The sequence below is a fragment of the Salvelinus alpinus genome, chromosome 6, assembly GCF_045679555.1.
Source record: "Salvelinus alpinus chromosome 6, SLU_Salpinus.1, whole genome shotgun sequence".
Lineage (NCBI taxonomy): Eukaryota > Metazoa > Chordata > Actinopteri > Salmoniformes > Salmonidae > Salvelinus > Salvelinus alpinus.
Genome location: NC_092091.1, coordinates 76,097,387 through 76,117,049, shown reverse-complemented (window position 1 = coordinate 76,117,049; position 19,663 = coordinate 76,097,387). Strand labels below are relative to the sequence as shown.

At 38.7% G+C, this 19,663-nt stretch overlaps 1 protein-coding gene across 1 annotated transcript in view; it reads right to left on the bottom strand.

The window, feature by feature from the left end:
* Nucleotides 1–7,754, bottom strand: part of LOC139579326 (CD209 antigen-like protein C) — a 39,692-nt gene extending 31,938 nt beyond the window's left edge. Inside the window, exons 1-2 of the mRNA XM_071407888.1 lie at nucleotides 7,416–7,754; nucleotides 4,489–4,584 (exon numbers count right to left, since the gene is read on the bottom strand). Of these exons, the coding sequence (XP_071263989.1) occupies nucleotides 4,489–4,584; nucleotides 7,416–7,518 (199 nt within the window). The 5' untranslated portion in view covers nucleotides 7,519–7,754. The remainder of the gene's footprint in view (nucleotides 1–4,488; nucleotides 4,585–7,415) is intronic.
* Between the last annotated feature and the right edge of the window lie 11,909 nt (nucleotides 7,755–19,663).

Sequence of the window (19,663 nt, the reverse complement as noted above, 5' to 3'; positions counted from 1 at the left end):
TCCAGAGGTGTTCGATCGGGTTTAAGTCCGGGCTCTGGCTGGGCCACTGAAGGACATTCAGAGACTTGTCCTGAAGCCACTCCCAAGTTGTCTTGGCTTTGTGCTTAGGGTCATTGTCATTTTGGAAGGTGAACCTCCGCCCCAGCCTGAGGTCCTGAGCCCTCTGGAGCAGGTTCTCATCAAGGATCTCTCTGTACTTTGCTCCGTTCATCTTTCCTTCGATCCTGACTAGTCTCCCAGTCCCTGCTGCTGAAAAACATCCCCACAGCATGATGCTGCCACCATCATGCATCACTGTGGGGATGGTGCCAGGTTTCCTCCAGACATGGCGCTTGGCACTCAGGCCAAAGCATTCCATTTTGGTTTCATCAGACCAGCGAATCTTGTTACTCATGGTCTGAGAGTCTTTTAGCAAACTCCAAGCGGACTGCCATGTGCCTTTTACTGAGCAGTGGCTTCCGTCTGGCCACTCTACCGTAAAAGCCTGATTGGTGGAGTGCTGCAGAGATTTTTGTCCTTCTGGAAGGTTCTCCCATTTCCACAGAGGAACTCTGGAGCTCTGTCAGAGTGACCATGGGGTTCTTGGTCACCTCTCTGAACAAGGCCCTCCTCCCCCGATTGCTCAGATTGGCCGATTGGCCAGCTCTAGGAAGAGTCTCCATTTTAGAATGATGAAGGCCACTGTGTTCTTGTGGACCTTCAGTGCTGCAGAATTGTCTTGGTACCCTTCCCCAGATCTGTGCCTCGACACAATCCTGTCTCGGAGTTGGCTTGGTTTTTGCTCTGACATGGACTGTCAACTCTGGGACCTTATTTTGACAGGGGTGTGCCTTTCCAAATCATGTCCAATCATTTGAATTTACCACAGGACTCCAATCAAGTTGTAGAATATCTCAAGGATAATTAATGGAAACAGGATGCATCTTAGCTCAATTTCAAGTCTCTTAGGAAAGGGTCAGAATATCTATGTAAATAAGGTATTTCTGTTTAAGATTTTTTTATACATTTGCAAAAAAAAAATTTAAACCTGTTTTCACTTTGTCATTATGTTGTATTGTGTGTGGATTGATGAGGGGAAAAAATGACTCAATCAATTGTAGACTTAACTGTAAGTCTAACAAAATGTGAGAAAAGGGTCTGACGTCTGAATAGTTTTCGAATGCACTGTAGACTTGGCTTGTGTAGTCAAGTAGAGCTGATGCAGTTTTTTAGTTTGTCACATTTTTGGAAAAATCAACACATTTGAGAATTGATGGTTTTCATTACTGGCAGTGCTTGACTTTGACTGAAATAGGTCCCATTACTCATTTTGGGTTCCGATACTGTTTTATATTTAGGTGTAGGAGCTCCACAATACGTTTGAGCTGATATTCCTTAAAACTTCTTATGGCTTGGGGGCAGTATTGAGTAGCTTGGATGAATAAGGTGCCCAGAGTAAACTGCCTGCTACTCAGGCCCAGAAGCGAAGATATGCATATTATTAGTAGATCTGGATAGAAAACACTCTGAAGTTTCTAAAACTGTTTGAATGATGTCTGTGAGTATAACAGAACTCATATGGCAGGCAAAAACCTGAGAAAAAAATCCAACCAGGAAGTGGGAAATCTGAGGTTTGTAGTTTTTCAACTCTTTGCCTATCCAAGATACAGTGCAAATTTGGTCCGCACTTCCTAAGGCTTCCACTAGATGGTAACAGTCTTTAGAACCTTGTTTCAGGCTTATACTGTGAAGGAGGAGAGAATAAGAGCTGATTGAGTAAGAGGTCTGCCAGAAGGCCATGAGCTCAGTCATGCACGCTGCCGTGAGAGCTAGCTGCGTTCCATTGCATTTCTAAAGACAAAGGAATTCTCCTGTTGAAACGTTATTGAAGATTTATGTGAAAAACATCCTAAAGATTGATTCTATACATGCTTTGACAATTTTGTACAAACTGTAATGGACTTTTTTGACTTTTCTTCTGGCCTGCGCATCGTGAATTTGGATTTGTGAACTAAAGGCACGGACAAAAAGGAGGTATTTGGACATAAATGATGGACTTTATCTTTAAAATGGTGTAAAATACTTGTATGTTTGAGGATTTTTAAGTATGAGATTTCTGTTGTTTGAATTTGGCGCCCTGCACTTTCACTGGCTGTTGTCAAATCGATCCCGTTAACGGGATTTCAGCCGTAAGCAGTTTTAAGAGGAACAGGAGCTCAAGCAGTAGAACATTTGAGGTGCCGGTACTCTGCTCCAGTGAGATCCTGCCCATGTCAAGCGCTGGTTACCGGAAGAACATCAGGACCACTTTGAAAGTATCAGAGCGTTGTATTGAGCATTTACAAAAAATGGAGAGTTGGCGCCACCTTGCGGAAATATTGAAAACAGGCAGGTGGATCGCGTACTGAGAAAGCCCCTGGGAAGAAGTTCTGGCTTGGTTACTCTTGGTGTTGCCAACTACGAAGGTACTAGAGGGCTAGGGTTCAAGCCCTTATCTCATCTTCTGAAGTTGTTTTCACCTTTCATCTGTCGCCTCGTATTTATGTGTGTGTGTGTGTGTGTGTGTGTGTGTGTGTGTGTGTGTGTGTTGATAGATGGATAACTCGGTTCAGTCCAAGTAAAGGGAAAGAGGACTTCCAGCTAGATGGGGTGGCGCTCACCCGCATTGCCATGATCACCCAGGACTATTACCCAGTGAAATTGGGAATCAACTTAGATCTGGGCTGCACAGTAATGACACAGTTCATTTGTATGAAACGTTTCAAATACTTATATTTTCCAATCGGATCTCTCCTCTTCTCCATTGTATTTTTCCTTGCCTCTTTCTCCTTCCCTCTCTATCTCTGCAGATTTTCAGATGCAGGATGATGTCAGTATGTTTCTGTTTCTCCCTGATGAGTTCACTGCCAACATGACGCTGTTGGAGGAGAGCCTGATGGCTGAGTTTGTCCAGCGCTCCACTTGAGCAATGAACATGTATCTGGTTTCTCTGTCCTCTTAATGTTGACAGAGCCAGGGAGCCAGAGCATGCATAGAAGTAGTCTAACTGGCAAATGTAGTAAAGTAACCATTTGGGGATGTCTGATTTCTGATCGTGTAAACTCAGCACCACTAATTAGCTGAGCTTCTAAGTCATTTTTTCTTCACCTCACACAGCTATTCAGCATACTTTTCTCACAGTATTTGAAAAATCTTTACAACACTCTCCCCCTCGATAATCACCAGTCCTCCTGTGAAAAAGCTAAATGTCATCCTCTGAGGATCCCGTATATTCAGTGGAAATTTCACAAAATACCTGAGCACATCTCCCTTCCAGCAAAAACAGCTGTGTTTTTCCTGAGCTCACTGGAGCAAAACACTCTGAGGACCGGAAAAGCTGTGTCTGTCCTGAGCTCACTGGAGCAAAAAACTCTGAGGACCGGAAAAGCTGTGTCTGTCCTGAGCTCACTGGAGCAAAACACTCTGAGGACCGGAATAGCTGTGTCTGTCCTGAGCTCACTGGAGCAAAACACTCTGAGGACCGGAATAGCTGTGTCTGTCCTGAGCTCACTGGAGCAAAACACTCTGAGGACCGGAATAGACTAGTTGATGAAATGTTGCAAGTTCGCTAGCATTAGCTTCGGGACGGACCTTCCTATATACAGTAATTGGGCTGGATACAGTTGATTGATTTGATACAATGTTGCACTTCACTAATGATAGATCAAGGTAGAAAGAGAGGCACACATGAGAAGTAGAGAGACGGATGCAATTGAAATAATCTACATTTTCATCAGGATATTTTCTGATTTTATTTGTTCTAGTTGACAATGGAAGTTCTTGGAATACTGCTACATTGCCTTAGGATATCTCTTCGTCCACTCATTTCTTTAGACGCCAATGAATCACGGTGTATACATGTGTCCATATGGCAGAGGCTCGTGCTCTCCTATTAGTGGAATTTCTATTTTAAGATCTTTATTATTTTAATTCTGGTTTGAAGCAGCAGGTTGCATAGCGGTTTAGAGCGGTGGGGCGGTATACTAGGTGAACAATCTGTCGATGTGCCATTGACTAAGGGACTTACTCCTAGTTGCCCCTGTAAGTCGTTCTGGATAAGAGCGTCTTTTAAATGATGTAATTGTGTTTTGTATTATTAACCATGTGACAATTATTTAGAAAAACAAATACGTTACTATTTAAATGAAAATGTTCCACTTAAACGTGTTAATGAAAATCATAACTGACACGCGGATCGGTAGAAATGGAAGGATAAATTGTAAACTTTCTCAAACTTGAAACTCATGCGGAGTCTATGAACATTTGTAAGTACAGAACTAGGAACAAAGAACCTACCTCAACACTTGCTTTGTGAGTACATAACTATAGTGTGATAATAAAATACATCTCTGCCCTGTTCAAATGTAGTCCGTTAGAAAATGGAATAGAGTACCAAATGGCACTCTATTCCCTACATAGTGCACTGTCAAAAGTACAGTGATAATAGGGTGTCATTTGGGCCTCACTCACAGAAAGCCAGTCTCAGGGAGATGTTGAGAGTGACTTGTAGAACGCACAGCCCTCCTAAACACACAGCAGCCATCCTGTAGAGTCTTAGTCTTCCATCTGCAGAGAAACAGGAACGCACACCATCCTACATTATGATTAAAATAGAACAAACATCATCCAACATCACTAACGACTAATATTAGATTTCTGAGAACCAAACATTTCCATTGTGGTTGGAAGCAACAATTTTCCAAAAGTACACAATATAGCAGAAGCATCATATAACGTCTCAATCTGCGATTCCTGTAGCACAATTTAAAGGTGCAATCTGTGATTGCTATATCACATTATTCACATATTATTTGAAATGAATTGTATTTCCGCATTGATTCTTGAAGAATGTAACTTCTACTGTAAATGCCTCATGAGCTTAACTCCATCAGGACCACAAATATCAGCTTGTTCTACCATGGAACTGTCAACAAACACTGGGTAAAACTATAATTTTGATCTCATGGATGGTCAGTCCTTGCATACATAGTTCTGTCTATGAATTACATACAGTACCAGTCATACATAGTTATGTCTATGAATTACATACAGTACCAGTCATACATAGCTCTGTCTATGAATTACATACAGTACCAGTCATACATAGATCTGTCTATGAATTACATACAGTACCAGTCATACATAGATCTGTCTTTGAATTACATACAGTACCAGTCATACATACTGTAGCTCTGTCTATGAATTACATACAGTACCAGTCATACATAGATCTGTCTATGAATTACATACAGTACCAGTCATACATAGTTCTGTCTATGAATTACATACAGTACCAGTCATACATAGTTCTGTCTATGAATTACATACAGTACCAGTCATACATAGTTCTGTCTATGAATTACATACAGTACCAGTCATACATAACTCTGTCTATGAATTACATACAGTACCAGTCATACATACTGTAGCTCTGTTTATGAATTACATACAGTACCAGTCATACATAGATCTGTCTATGAATTACATACAGTACCAGTCATACATAACTCTGTCTATGAATTACATACAGTACCAGTCATACATAGATCTGTCTATGAATTACATACAGTACCAGTCATACATAGTTCTGTCTATGAATTACATACAGTACCAGTCATACATAGTTCTGTCTATGAATTACATACAGTACCAGTCATACATACTGTAGTTCTGTCTATGAATTACATACAGTACCAGTCATACATAGTTCTGTCTATGAATTACATACAGTACCAGTCATACATAGTTCTGTCTATGAATTACATACAGTACCAGTCATACATAGATCTGTCTATGAATTACATACAGTACCAGTCATACATAGTTCTGTCTATGAATTACATACAGTACCAGTCATACATAGTTCTGTCTATGAATTACATACAGTACCAGTCATACATAGTTCTGTCTATGAATTACATACAGTACCAGTCATACATAGTTCTGTCTATGAATTACACACAGTACCAGTCATACATAGTTCTGTCTATGAATTACATACAGTACCAGTCATACATAGATCTGTCTATGAATTACATACAGTACCAGTCATACATAGTTCTGTCTATGAATTACATACAGTACCAGTCATACATAGTTCTGTCTATGAATTACATACAGTACCAGTCATACATAGATCTGTCTATGAATTACATACAGTACCAGTCATACATAGTTCTGTCTATGAATTACATACAGTACCAGTCATACATAGTTCTGTCTATGAATTACATACAGTACCAGTCATACATAGATCTGTCTATGAATTACATACAGTACCAGTCATACATAGATCTGTCTATGAATTACATACAGTACCAGTCATACATAGTTCTGTCTTTGAATTACATACAGTACCAGTCATACATAGTTCTGTCTTTGAATTACATACAGTACCAGTCATACATAGATCTGTCTATGAATTACATACAGTACCAGTCATACATAGTTCTGTCTATGAATTACATACAGTACCAGTCATACATAGTTCTGTCTATGAATTACATACAGTACCAGTCATACATAGTTCTGTCTATGAATTACATACAGTACCAGTCATACATAGATCTGTCTATGAATTACATACAGTACCAGTCATACATAACTCTGTCTATGAATTACATACAGTACCAGTCATACATACTGTAGTTCTGTCTATGAATTACATACAGTACCAGTCATACATAGTTCTGTCTATGAATTACATACAGTACCAGTCATACATAACTCTGTCTATGAATTACATACAGTACCAGTCATACATACTGTAGCTCTGTCTATGAATTACATAGTTACCAGACCCTCAGCTGTTTGCCAATAACAGGCAGGTCACCAGGTGCACAGAGCCTGTTTCAGGTTACCAGACCCTCAGCTGTTTACCAATAACAGGCAGGTCACCAGGTGCACAGAGCCTGTTTCAGGTTACCAGACCCTCAGCTGTTTACCAATAACAGGCAGGTCACCAGGTGCACAGAGCCTGTTTCAGGTTAGCAGACCCTCAGCTGTTTACCAATAACAACCTGAAACAGCTTGAAACAGGCTCTGTGCACCTGGTGACCTTTCTGTTATTGGTAAACATCTGAGGGTGTCCACTGTGTTGTTGTTTAAAAAGGTTATTTTCAATTGATTATTAAATAGTTCTACGTAGTTCCAAAAACTGAAGTAAAACAATTTAATTGATGCATTTTAGTGTTTGTGACCCCAGCAGGTTGTAAACCCCAGGTTCTGTACCAACTGAACCACACAGAAGACAGAACAATAAACATGTACAAGTGTTTTTCTATGATGTGATATTAGTGTGTGTGCGTGTCAGCATACGTGTGTGCGTTCGGTTTGTGCTCTCATACCTGTCTGCATCTGTGTGTGTGTGAGAGGGAGAGAAAGACAATTCTTTGTACCTGAGAGATGAGTCTCAGTCTTCACGCTCCTCGTTGCTCTGTTCCGGTTGTCTCCATTAACTTTGTTTAATTCAATCACCTGTTTGTTGACGTAGTCGGCCATCTTAACTAACCGTACCGAATATCAATGATTACACCAATCAATCAATTAATATACTAATTCAGTCTGTCTGACCTTTTATTGTAGTATATATGATTTTAACTTTTACTTATAGTATTAACTTACTAATGATTACCTTTCTAACTGACTCCTAATGGTAATATCTACTGTATGATTCTAACTTCAGTGACTAGTAGTTGAGTAGTTGCTCTGATATGGGTCTCCATTGGTGTCTCTCTTGTCTGTCTGTCATCGACTGCAATTGAAAGAACGTTTTAAGTATCCAATCACTTTCAAGCAAGACGTCATATTTCGCAAGGCCTATTTGTGACATTGTTCATAAGGAAGTGACATTATGGCTCGCACTCCGTGACTCACATTCAATCAGGAAGCTGGAAGAACTCAGAGGACAATGTTCCTTTATTTATTCATCTGTGCCTTTGTTCTTCTTTTTATAAAAGTTATTTATAATAATTGATAATGAAAAAAATGAAATAATAAATAAACTTAGCAGAAGCATGGGAAGTCACATGACATGTTGGTAATAAAAAGAGCTAGAGGGAGAGAGATTTGTGTACAGCCTATAAGAAATGCTACATAAAGAACTGTACGTCTTAACATTGACAACAGCTATTGAGTGATATATTCCTAATTTGTTTTGTGTGCGTGCATGATTCAATGTGTGTGTGTGTGCACGTGCCTTTCTCTCCAATGTCTAGTTCATAGAGCCATTCTACCCAAATATATAATCAGATTTCAGACCATCATTAACAAACAGTAAAAAGTTCCTTAAACAGCAGTACCTACAGATAGCCTTTTTCACAGATCCAGTACACTGGATATGAACACTGATTGTCCCACCATTCTCTTTGGATTGTGAGAACAGAACTATAGTGCGATAATAAATACACATCTATCCTATGGGCCCTGGTTAAAAGTAATGCACTATACATGGAATAGGGTCCCAAATGACACCCTAGCAAATATATAGTGCAGAGGAACACACACACATACATGCATACATACATGCATACATACATACATGCATACATACATACATGCATACATACATACATACATACATACATACATACATACATACATACATACATACATACATACATACATACATACATACATACATACATACATACATACATACATACATACATACATACATACATACATACATACATACATACATACATACATACATACATACATACATATATACATACATACATACGCAAACCATCATCCTACATCACTAATGATTATGATTAGTATTCTGAGAGCCAAACATTTCCATTGCGTCATTGGTTTTCCCCCATTGAGGGTTGGCAGCAACAGTTTGCTCAAGCTTGTGGTCACCTCAAATCTGATAAACAGGAAGCTACTGTATGAAGAAATTACACAATATAGCAATAGCATGATTTAAAGGGTCAATCAGGGATTGTTTTGTCACATTTTATTTAACTTTTAAATTAATAATATTTCCCCCATGGATTATTGAAGAATGTAATTTATAATTTCCTCATGACTTTAGTTTAACAGTCTAACCCCATCAGAACCCAAAATATAAGCTTGTTCTACCCTGGAATTGTAAACAAACACCGTGTAGCCTCAGATAGTTTAAACTATCATTTTGATCGTGGATGGTCAGTCCTTGCATACATACTGTAGCTATGAATTTGAGAGTGGTTACATTTTTACAGCCCCTCAGCTGTTTACCAATAACAGGCAGGTCACCAGGTGCACAGAGCCTGTTTCAGGTTACCAGACCCTCAGCTGTTTACCAATAACAGGCAGGTCACCAGGTGCACAGAGCCTGTTTCAGGTTACCAGACCCTCAGCTGTTTACCAATAACAGGCAGGTCACCAGGTGCACAGAGCCTGTTTCAGGTTACCAGACCCTCAGCTGTTTACCAATAACAGGCAGGTCACCAGGTGCACAGAGCCTGTTTCAGGTTACCAGACCCTCAGCTGTTTACCAATAACAGGCAGGTCACCAGGTGCACAGAGCCTGTTTCAGGTTACCAGACCCTCAGCTGTTTACCAATAACAGGCAGGTCACCAGGTGCACAGAGCCTGTTTCAGGTTACCAGACCCTCAGCTGTTTACCAATAACAGGCAGGTCACCAGGTGCACAGAGCCTGTTTCAGGTTACCAGACCCTCAGCTGTTTACCAATAACAGGCAGGTCACCAGGTGCACATAGCCTGTTTCAGGTTACCAGACCCTCAGCTGTTTACCAATAACAGTGGTGTGGTGTCCACTGTGTTGTTGTTTTTAAAAGGCTATATTCAATTAATCATATTTAAATAGTTCCACGTAATTCCAATAACTAAACTAAAAAAATACATTGAAATGATACATTTTAGTGAACGTGACCCAGCAGGTTTTGAACCCTATTGTCACGGTCGTGTGGAGAGACGGACCAAGGCGCAGCGTGATTAGTGAAACTTAAAACAAACCAAGTAACAAACAACGAACGTGCAGTACTGAGGTGCAACATGCACTAACTCAAAAACAATATCCCACAAAAGCAGGTGGGAACAGGGACACCTTAAGTATGATCCCCAGTTAGCTGCCTCTAATTGGGAACCATACTCAATCCCAAACATAGAAAGAAAATGACTAGAACACCCCCCTAGTCACGCTCTGACCTAAACATCATGGAGAACCAAGGGCTCTCCATGGTCAGGGTGCACCTATGCTACGTACCAACTGAACCACACAGAGGATGTACACGTGTTTTTCCTATTATGTGGTATTAGTGTGTGCGTTCGGTTCATGCCTGCATCTGTGTGTGTGAGAGAGAAAAATACTTCTTTGTACCTGAGAGATGGGTCTCAGTCTTCACACTCCTCGTTGCTTTGTTCCGGTTTTCTTCAGTAACTTTCTTTAATTCAATCACCTGTTTGTTGATGTAGTCGGCCATCTTAACTAACAAGTAAAATCTACTGTATGATTAACTTTCTAACTGACTCCTAATGGTAATATCTACTGTATGATTACATTTCTAACTGACTCCTAATGGTAATATCTACTGTATGATTACCTTTCTAACTGACTCCTAATGGTAATATCTACTGTATGATTACCTTTCTAACTGACTCCTAATGGTAATATCTACTGTATGATTACATTTCTAACTGACTCCTAATGGTAATATCTACTGTATGATTACCTTTCTATCTGACTCCTAATGGTAATATCTACTGTATGATGACCTTTCTATCTGACTATAATGGTAATATCTACTGTATGATTACCTTTCTAACTGACTATAATGGCAATATCTACTGTATGATTACATTTCTAACTGACTAAAATGGTAGTATCTACTGTATGATTACCTTTCTAACTGACTATAATGGTAATATCTACCTTATGATTACATTTCTATCTGACTCCTAATGGTAATATCTACTGTATGATTACCTTTCTAACAGACTCCTAATGGTAATATCTACTGTATGATTACCTTTCTAACTGACTATAATGGTAATATCTACTGTATGATTACCTTTCTATCTGACTATAATGGTAATATCTACTGTATGATTACCTTTCTAACTGACTATAATGGTAATATCTACTGTATGATTACCTTTCTAACTGACTCCTAATGGTAATATCTACTGTATGATTACCTTTCTAACTGACTCCTAATGGTAATATCTACTGTATGATTACCTTTCTAACTGACTCCTAATGGTAATATCTACTGTATGATTACCTTTCTAACTGACTCCTAATGGTAATATCTACTGTATGATTACCTTTCTATCTGACTCCTAATGGTAATATCTACTGTATGATTACCTTTCTAACTGACTATAATGGTAATATCTACTGTATGATTACCTTTCTATCTGACTATAATGGTAATATCTACTGTATGATTACCTTTCTAACTGACTATAATGGTAGTATCTACTGTATGATTACATTTCTATCTGACTCCTAATGGTAATATCTACTGTATGATTACCTTTCTAACTGACTACTAATGATAATATCTACTGTATGATTACCTTTCTAACTGACTCCTAATGGTAATATCTACTGTATATTACCTTTCTAACTGACTCCTAATGGTAATATCTGCTGTATGATTACCTTTCTATCTGACTCCTAATGGTAATATCTACTGTATGATTACCTTTCTAACTGACTCCTAATGGTAATATCTACTGTATGATTACCTTTCTAACTGACTCCTAATGGTAATATCTACTGTATGAATACCTTTCTAACTGACTCCTAATGGTAATATCTACTGTATGATTACCTTTCTAACTGACTCCTAATGGTAATATCTACTGTATGATTACCTTTCTAACTGACTCCTAATGGTAATATCTACTGTATGATTACCTTTCAAACTGACTATAATGGTAATATCTACTGTATGATTACCTTTTAAGAGACTCCTAATGGTAATATCTACTGTATGATTACCTTTCTAACTGACTCCTATTGGTAATATCTACTGTATGATTACCTTTCTAACTGACTCCTAATGGTAATATCTACTGTATGATTACCTTTCTAACTGACTCCTAATGGTAATATCTACTGTATGATTACCTTTCTAACTGACTCCTAATGGTAATATCTACTGTATGATTACCTTTCTAACTGACTCCTAATGGTAATATCTACTATATGATTACCTTTCTAACTGACTCCTAATGGTAATATCTACTGTATGATTACCTTTCTAACTGACTCCTAATGGTAATATCTACTGTATGATTACCTTTCTAACTGACTCCTAATGGTAATATCTACTGTATGATTACCTTTCTAACTGACTCCTAATGGTAATATCTACTCTATGATTACCTTTCTAACTGACTACTAATGGTAATATCTACTGTATGATTACCTTTCTAACTGACTCCTAATGGTAATATCTACTGTATGATTACCTTTCTAACTGACTCCTAATGGTAATATCTACTGTATGATTACCTTTCTAACTGACTCCTAATGGTAATATCTACTGTGTGATTACCTTTCTAACTGACTCCTAATGGTAATATCTACTGTGTGATTACCTTTCTAACTGACCCCTAATGGTAATATCTACTGTATGATTACCTTTCTAACTGACTCCTAATGGTAATATCTACTGTATGATTACCTTTCTAACTGACTCCTAATGGTAATATCTACTGTATGATTACCTTTCTAACTGACTCCTAATGGTAATATCTACTGTATGATTACCTTTCTAACTGACTCCTAATGGTAATATCTACTGTGTGATTACCTTTCTAACTGACTCCTAATGGTAATATCTACTGTGTGATTACCTTTCTAACTGACCCCTAATGGTAATATCTACTGTATGATTACCTTTCTAACTGACTCCTAATGGTAATATCTACTGTATGATTACCTTTCTAACTGACTCCTAATGGTAATATCTACTGTATGATTACCTTTCTAACTGACTCTTAATGGTAATATCTACTGTATGTTTACCTTTCTAACTGACTGAGCAGTAGTTATTCGGATGTGTCTAAATCCTGTACTTCTCTGTTCTCTGTCTGTGTCCAACAGCTGGATGTGTCAGGGCTCTGTCAACCAATAAGAAGGAGACTCTTGAGATGTGTCCTTAATGGAACCCTATTCTCTATACAGTCACTACATAGGGAAAAGGGTACCATTTGGGATGCAGATTTAGACCAGACAGTGTTTTGTAACACCCTGGTCTTCCCCCTTGTTCAGTCTGTTCCGTGGTTACTTTTTTATGTTAAGATTTATAATTCATTATGTAGCATTGCATGTAGGTATCTCTCTTTTGTCTCTCTCTCTCTCCATCGCTCTCTCAGCACTGATTTTTAAGCGATGTTTCCACCTAGTGGTTAGAGAGAGATATTAGAAGTATAGCCTAATAACAATGTTGTTTTCTGTCACAACAACAGGCATTTATCAATGGGATTGAATTATTCAGTCATGTCTGGATTGATCTGACTGACTTTGTTACTAAGAGGACCTGCAAATGGGTGGACGGCACCCCACTGACAACCCCAAGATAAGAGACTACTGCTCTATAATAACACTGACCACCCCAAGGTAAGAGATTACTGCTCTATAACAACATTGACCACCCCAAGGTAAGAGACTATTGCTCTATAATAACACTGACCACCCCAAGGTAAGAGACTACTGCTTTATAATAACACGGACCACCCCAAGGTAAGGGACTACTGCTCTATAATAACACTGACCACCCCAAGGTAAGAGATTACTGCTCTATAACAACATTGACCACCCCAAGGTAAGAGACTATTGCTCTATAATAACACTGACCACCCCAAGGTAAGAGACTACTGCTTTATAATAACACTGACCACCCCAAGGTAAGAGACTATTGCTCTATAATAACACTGACCACCCCAAGGTAAGAGACTACTGCTTTATAATAACACTGACCACCCCAAGGTAAGAGACTACTGCTCTATAATAACACTGACCACCCCAAGGTAAGAGACTATTGCTCTATAATAACACTGACCACCTCAAGGTAAGAGACTACTGCTCTATAATAACACTGACCACCCCAAGGTAAGAGACTATTGCTCTATAATAACACTGACCACCCCAAGGTAAGAGACTATTGCTCTATAATAACACTGACCACCCCAAGGTAAGAGACTATTGCTCTATAATAACACTGACCACAGTTTAAGGAATAGGACGTTTCTCCGCGTTGTTCATACTCTCGGTTCTAAGAGAGTGGCCACTGCAGGTATTGGGGGAGTGGAGAGCCTAATTGTTGTAGATTTGAAAACTGTGTGTTGTTACCTCAGTTTATCAGGCCAATGGTGGGACAGTCACTGTTCCTCTTCAAACAATTGGATCTCTGAGAAATTGGCTTCTCATAGGTACTTTCTCTCCACTGCTGTTTAAGGAACTCTGCTCTATACTAAACAATCATTAAGAGTCTAATGTCGCACCCCCTGTGTCAATCCTATTAGCATAATACAAAAATCCCCAGAATGAATCAGTTTTCTGTAGGGGGCACGTTTTTAATGGGAACTCCAACGTGCACTCCAATGTGCACTAATAGTAAAGACCATAGCCAGTTAGTGAGTTTCAAGTTTGGGGAAGCTTACAATTTATCCTGCCATTTCCACCGATCTGCGTGCCAGTTATGACTATTTTTACATGTGCATTTCGTGGAACAATAATACTGAATAATAATGTTTTTGTTTCTCAAAATCATTGTCACGTGGTTAATCAAAGAAATCATACAAAAGTTATAAAAAATCTAGAAGGTAAAATTCAACTATGGTGAGAGCACAGCCTCTACCATATGAACACATTGATACACTGTTATCCATCGGCCTAAAGAAATGAGAACATAGAAATCATAGAGGCAGCAGCAGGCCTATAACTTCCATCATCAACTAAGTAAAATACATACATTGGCCTAAAGCCGACAAAATAAAAACATTAATATATCCTGATGAAAATTATGGTTCTTTCAATCACATTCATCTCTCTATTCCGCCTGTCTGCCTCCCTTTCTATCTGTCTTGACTTGAGCTATTGCTAGTGAAGAGAAACACTGTATCAAATCATCACTTGGTCCGGCCCAAAGCTGTCACTATGGGACTTGCAACATTGTATCGACTAGTCTATTCCGAGCCCTCAGAGTTCGGGATAGAAAGCTGTTTTTCTTCCCCAAATCGTGGGCTACCCAAACACACTTGTGATTTAAAACTGACAAGGGTATTCATTTTGTATGTGATTTGGTAGTCCCGTAGAAAATTGCAAGATTATTTTATATTGCTTGTAAGATTATGTTATAATGCTTGTATTACATTATAATAGTTGTTACATTCGACAGAATAGAGTATTGTGTGTGTGATCCACTGAGGATGGGCCTCTATGAGATAACGCGGACAAAAGATTACATTTTGACAAAATGCCTTGTGTTTTTTCTTCCTCTGATTCAGAATCTATAGAGCATTTATTTTTTTCATGCCGCCATTCTAGTGAACTATGGATTGAAGTTCATGAATGGTTGTGTATAAAATCTCCAGAATTATCTATGTTTACCTTTGATGATGTTAAATGGCATTATCCTTGTAATTCCGATCATAACTATTTTGTTAACAATATTATCCTCTTAGCCAAAAAATATATTTACAAACGTAAATGGGGTGGAAAAATTCCTTATTTTGTCGTTTTTTTCATTGAACTGTTACACTTGAATAAATCCCTCAAACTTGTAAAACTTAAAAAGTTGGAAAAATTGTCATGTCTGAAGTCATGTCTGAAAATGTCTCATTGCATTGTCACATATTAATGATGTCCTGATTATTTCATTTTTTTCATTGTATTCACAGGAATGTCTCTGTATTGATGTGTAATATTGTTTTTATTGTTGCAATAAATAAAATTAAAACATTTAAAACATTAAAAAAAAGTGATTTAAAACAATCAATAGCATTCTTTTTAAAGAAGTTAATGCACCATCGAGAGCATCCTGACCAGTTGCATCACTGCATGGTATGGCAATTGCTCGGCATCCAACCGTAAGGCTCTACAGAGGGTAGTGCGTATGGCCCAGTATATCACTGGGGCCAAGCTTCCTGTATCCACAAACTACATACTAGGCAGTGTCAGAGGAATGCCCCAAAAATTGTCAAAGACTCCATTCACCCAAGTCAGAGACTGTTCTCTCTGCTACCACTGGGCTAGTAGTACGCCAAGTCTAGGAACAAAAGGCTCCTTAACAGCGTCCACCCCCAAGTCTCGTTATTGTTAGTGTTCTGCCATGGCCAGCGAAGAGCCCGGATCTCAATCCCATTGAGGACGTCTGGGACCTGTTGGATCGGAGGGTGAGGGCTAGGACCATTACCCCCAGAAATGACCGGGAACTTGCAGGTGCCTTGGTGGAAGAGTGGGGTAACACCTCACTGCAAGAACTGGCAAATCTGGTGCAGTCCATGAGGAAGAGATGCACTGCAGTGCTTAAAGCAGCTGGTGGCCACACCAGATACTGACTGTTACTTCTATATTTTTACTCCCCTTTTGTTCAGGGACAATTTCTGTTAGTTCCATTTCTGTTAGTCACATTTCTGTGGAACTTGTTCACTGTATGTCTCAGTTGTTGAAACTTGTTATGTTCATACAAATATTTACACGTTAAGTTTGCTGAAAATAAATGAAGCTGACAGTGAGAGGACGTTTCTTTTTTTGCTGAGTTTATGTATATATGTATATATATATATAAATCAAAATAGACCCCTTGCAAATGTACATAACACTGGAAATATCACATTTACATAAGCACTCAGACACTTTACTCAGTACTTTGTTGAAGTACCTCTGGCAGCGGTTACAGTCTTCTTGGGTATGACGCTACAAGCTTGGCACACCACCATGCTTCACCGTAGGGATGGTGCCAGGTTTCCTCCAGACGTGACGCTTGGTTTCATCAGACGACAGAATCTTGTTTCTCATTGTCTGAGAGTTGTCATGTCTGTGACTATATTTAAATTATATGACATGCTATTTTATCAAATTGATTACCTAACATTTAATTGATTACGTGATTGAATTAAACCATGCAACAATTAACTCGTTAATAACCTGGGTTACCACGGAAGAGTGTTTATAGAGCTGCTGTCTTCCGAATACACTCAAAAATCTGAAGATCTTTTATATCAATAGCAATCAATGAGTCATTAATTATTCTTTACCTTCTATCAGTCTCATCTGAACATTGTTAAATTCTTGGTTATCTGCACGAACCCTAGCTCAAATTATGAATCAGCAATGTACAATTTTGCTTAATTATTTATTTACTAAATAATCAAATCACAGAAATACATATATACACGCAGAATGGATCATACATTGATTACTAATAATGTCATGAAAAGCCCCTAGTGGGCTAACCTGATATGACGGCTTGTTACACAAAGGAAGGGGGTGGGTTTGAATGAAAGAGCGAGAAGACTGAGGAACAAAATAATTGGGTCTCTATCGGTTCTTGAGAAGCTATGCTACCGTAAATACAGACTCTTATGCATTCGAATAATCGCCCATTTGGAAAAGGAAAATGCAAGATATATATATTTACACTGAGCTGCGCTTCGATAGATGGGTCGAAGATAGAAGACTGGTTTGCCCAGCAGAGATTGCCATTGTCCTTTGAAGAATCTTTCTGGTCGTAGTGTTGTAGTGCGGATACGTTGAAGTATCCTGTCGTTCTCAGGAGATTGTCTGTCCATTCCTAGGCCACATACGTTTACAGCTGCAGCTGATAACTCGGCTTCTAGGATGTATCACTTCTTCTTTGGTGAATAAGAGTTCAAAGTTCATACCAAGTTTCCATAATCAGCTCACATCCTTCCAGCGTGGTGATCGTCACCTCCACGTGATCTGGTCTCATGTAAATATCGTTACGTAGAGTGGAGATTCAACCATTCGCAACCACAGCTCACGCTGGGGTTTGCTTAATCTGATGTGAATTAGGTCACGGGGGCTTTATACTGGAGAAGAGAAGGGCGTGTTTCATAGTTCTCAACCAATGTCTGTTCACTTGGGCGTGGCCGCTGAGTGAGCATCAGTTTACTTATGAAAACAATTCTCTCATTTAGAAGGCAAAAATTACGTTCACACTCACATTCACATTCACAAATAGTTTCATATTTAAACATTTAAATTACTCAACAATTCCATGTGAATCTGATAACTAGAATGTGTAGACTTTCCCAGATATATTTAATGTCGTTCTATAATCAGTAATAATGTCTCAGACGACAACTGATCTGACATCATATTCTTTAAGTACCAACGGATACTTTCAACTGGTTGGATTACCAAAATATTGTTCCATTCCCAACCTTTTGATGTTACTGTATTATAAAGTCTCTCTCTGTGTATTTTCAGAAGTCAATTTTTGTAGAGTGGAGAGAGAAGGGGGAAAGGTATTTATGGGGGGAGGGGGGGGGGGGTCATAAATCGGTGGGGGAAAGAGAGGGAAAGGGGGTTTCATGACCCTCACCCAACAGGGCAAAGTCACGACAGAGTCTTTAGTTGCCTTTTGACAAATTACAAGCAGGCTGTCATGTGCCTTTTAGTGAGGAGAGGCTTCAATCTCAAGGAAGATCAATGGATGCACTTGAGCTCAATTTCTAGTCTCATAGCAAAGGATCTGAATACTTATGTAAATAAGGTACTTCTTAAAACCTATTTTCACTTTGTCATTATGGGGTATTGTGTGTAGATTATTTTATCCATTTTAGAGTAAGGCTGTAACGTAACAAAATGTGGAAAAAGTCAAGGGGACTGAATACTATCCGAATGCAGTGTACCGTTATTTCCTCATACAATGCAAGGTTTCTCGTGTTTCATTTCGGAATATGTTAACAATAGATGAAGGTTAGGGTTAAGGGTTTGGTTCAGGTAAGGGTCAGGATTATGTTTTGGATAATCTAGCTGCGTCATTTACTTTCGGTTTTATACACCAGCTTCAAACAGCTGAAAATTCGATATTTTTGGTTATGGAAAATATATTTCACTGCGGTTTAGATGGTACAATGATTCTCTACACTGTACTTCCGCGTTTTGTCACACGAACTGCCAAATAACAGTCTAAAAACGACTTGAGGGCAAACAAATCAGATTTGACGTTCAGACACGTCACATAGCCAAATATTCAATTCCATTTGGATTGTGGCTGTTCAGACTGCAGGAAAAATAACAGATTCAAATCAGATATGCAAAACAATAGGATTTTAGTCATTTCAAACTGCTAATGTGAACAAGGCTTTAGTCTCGCCTGTTACATGTGCATGAATACCTACCTTTATAAGTGTTTGTCTCCCCCTACTGGCTGTTTTCTACAAGCTCAGTTTCTCAAATCAAATATCATTTTATTTGTCACATACACATGTTTAGCAGATTTTTTTGCGGGTGTAGCGAAGTGCATGTAGTACTGCAAAGTTGCTTAGGAGCTAGAAGTAGAGCTGCCATCTTGCTTGTATCTGGCTTAGCTGTCATGTCATGTGACCTGTAAACAGGAAGTTGATGTTTCTGATGGAAGATAACCTTGTATTTGATTCTGCAGTCTACATATACAGTACCAGTCAAAACATTTGACACACCTA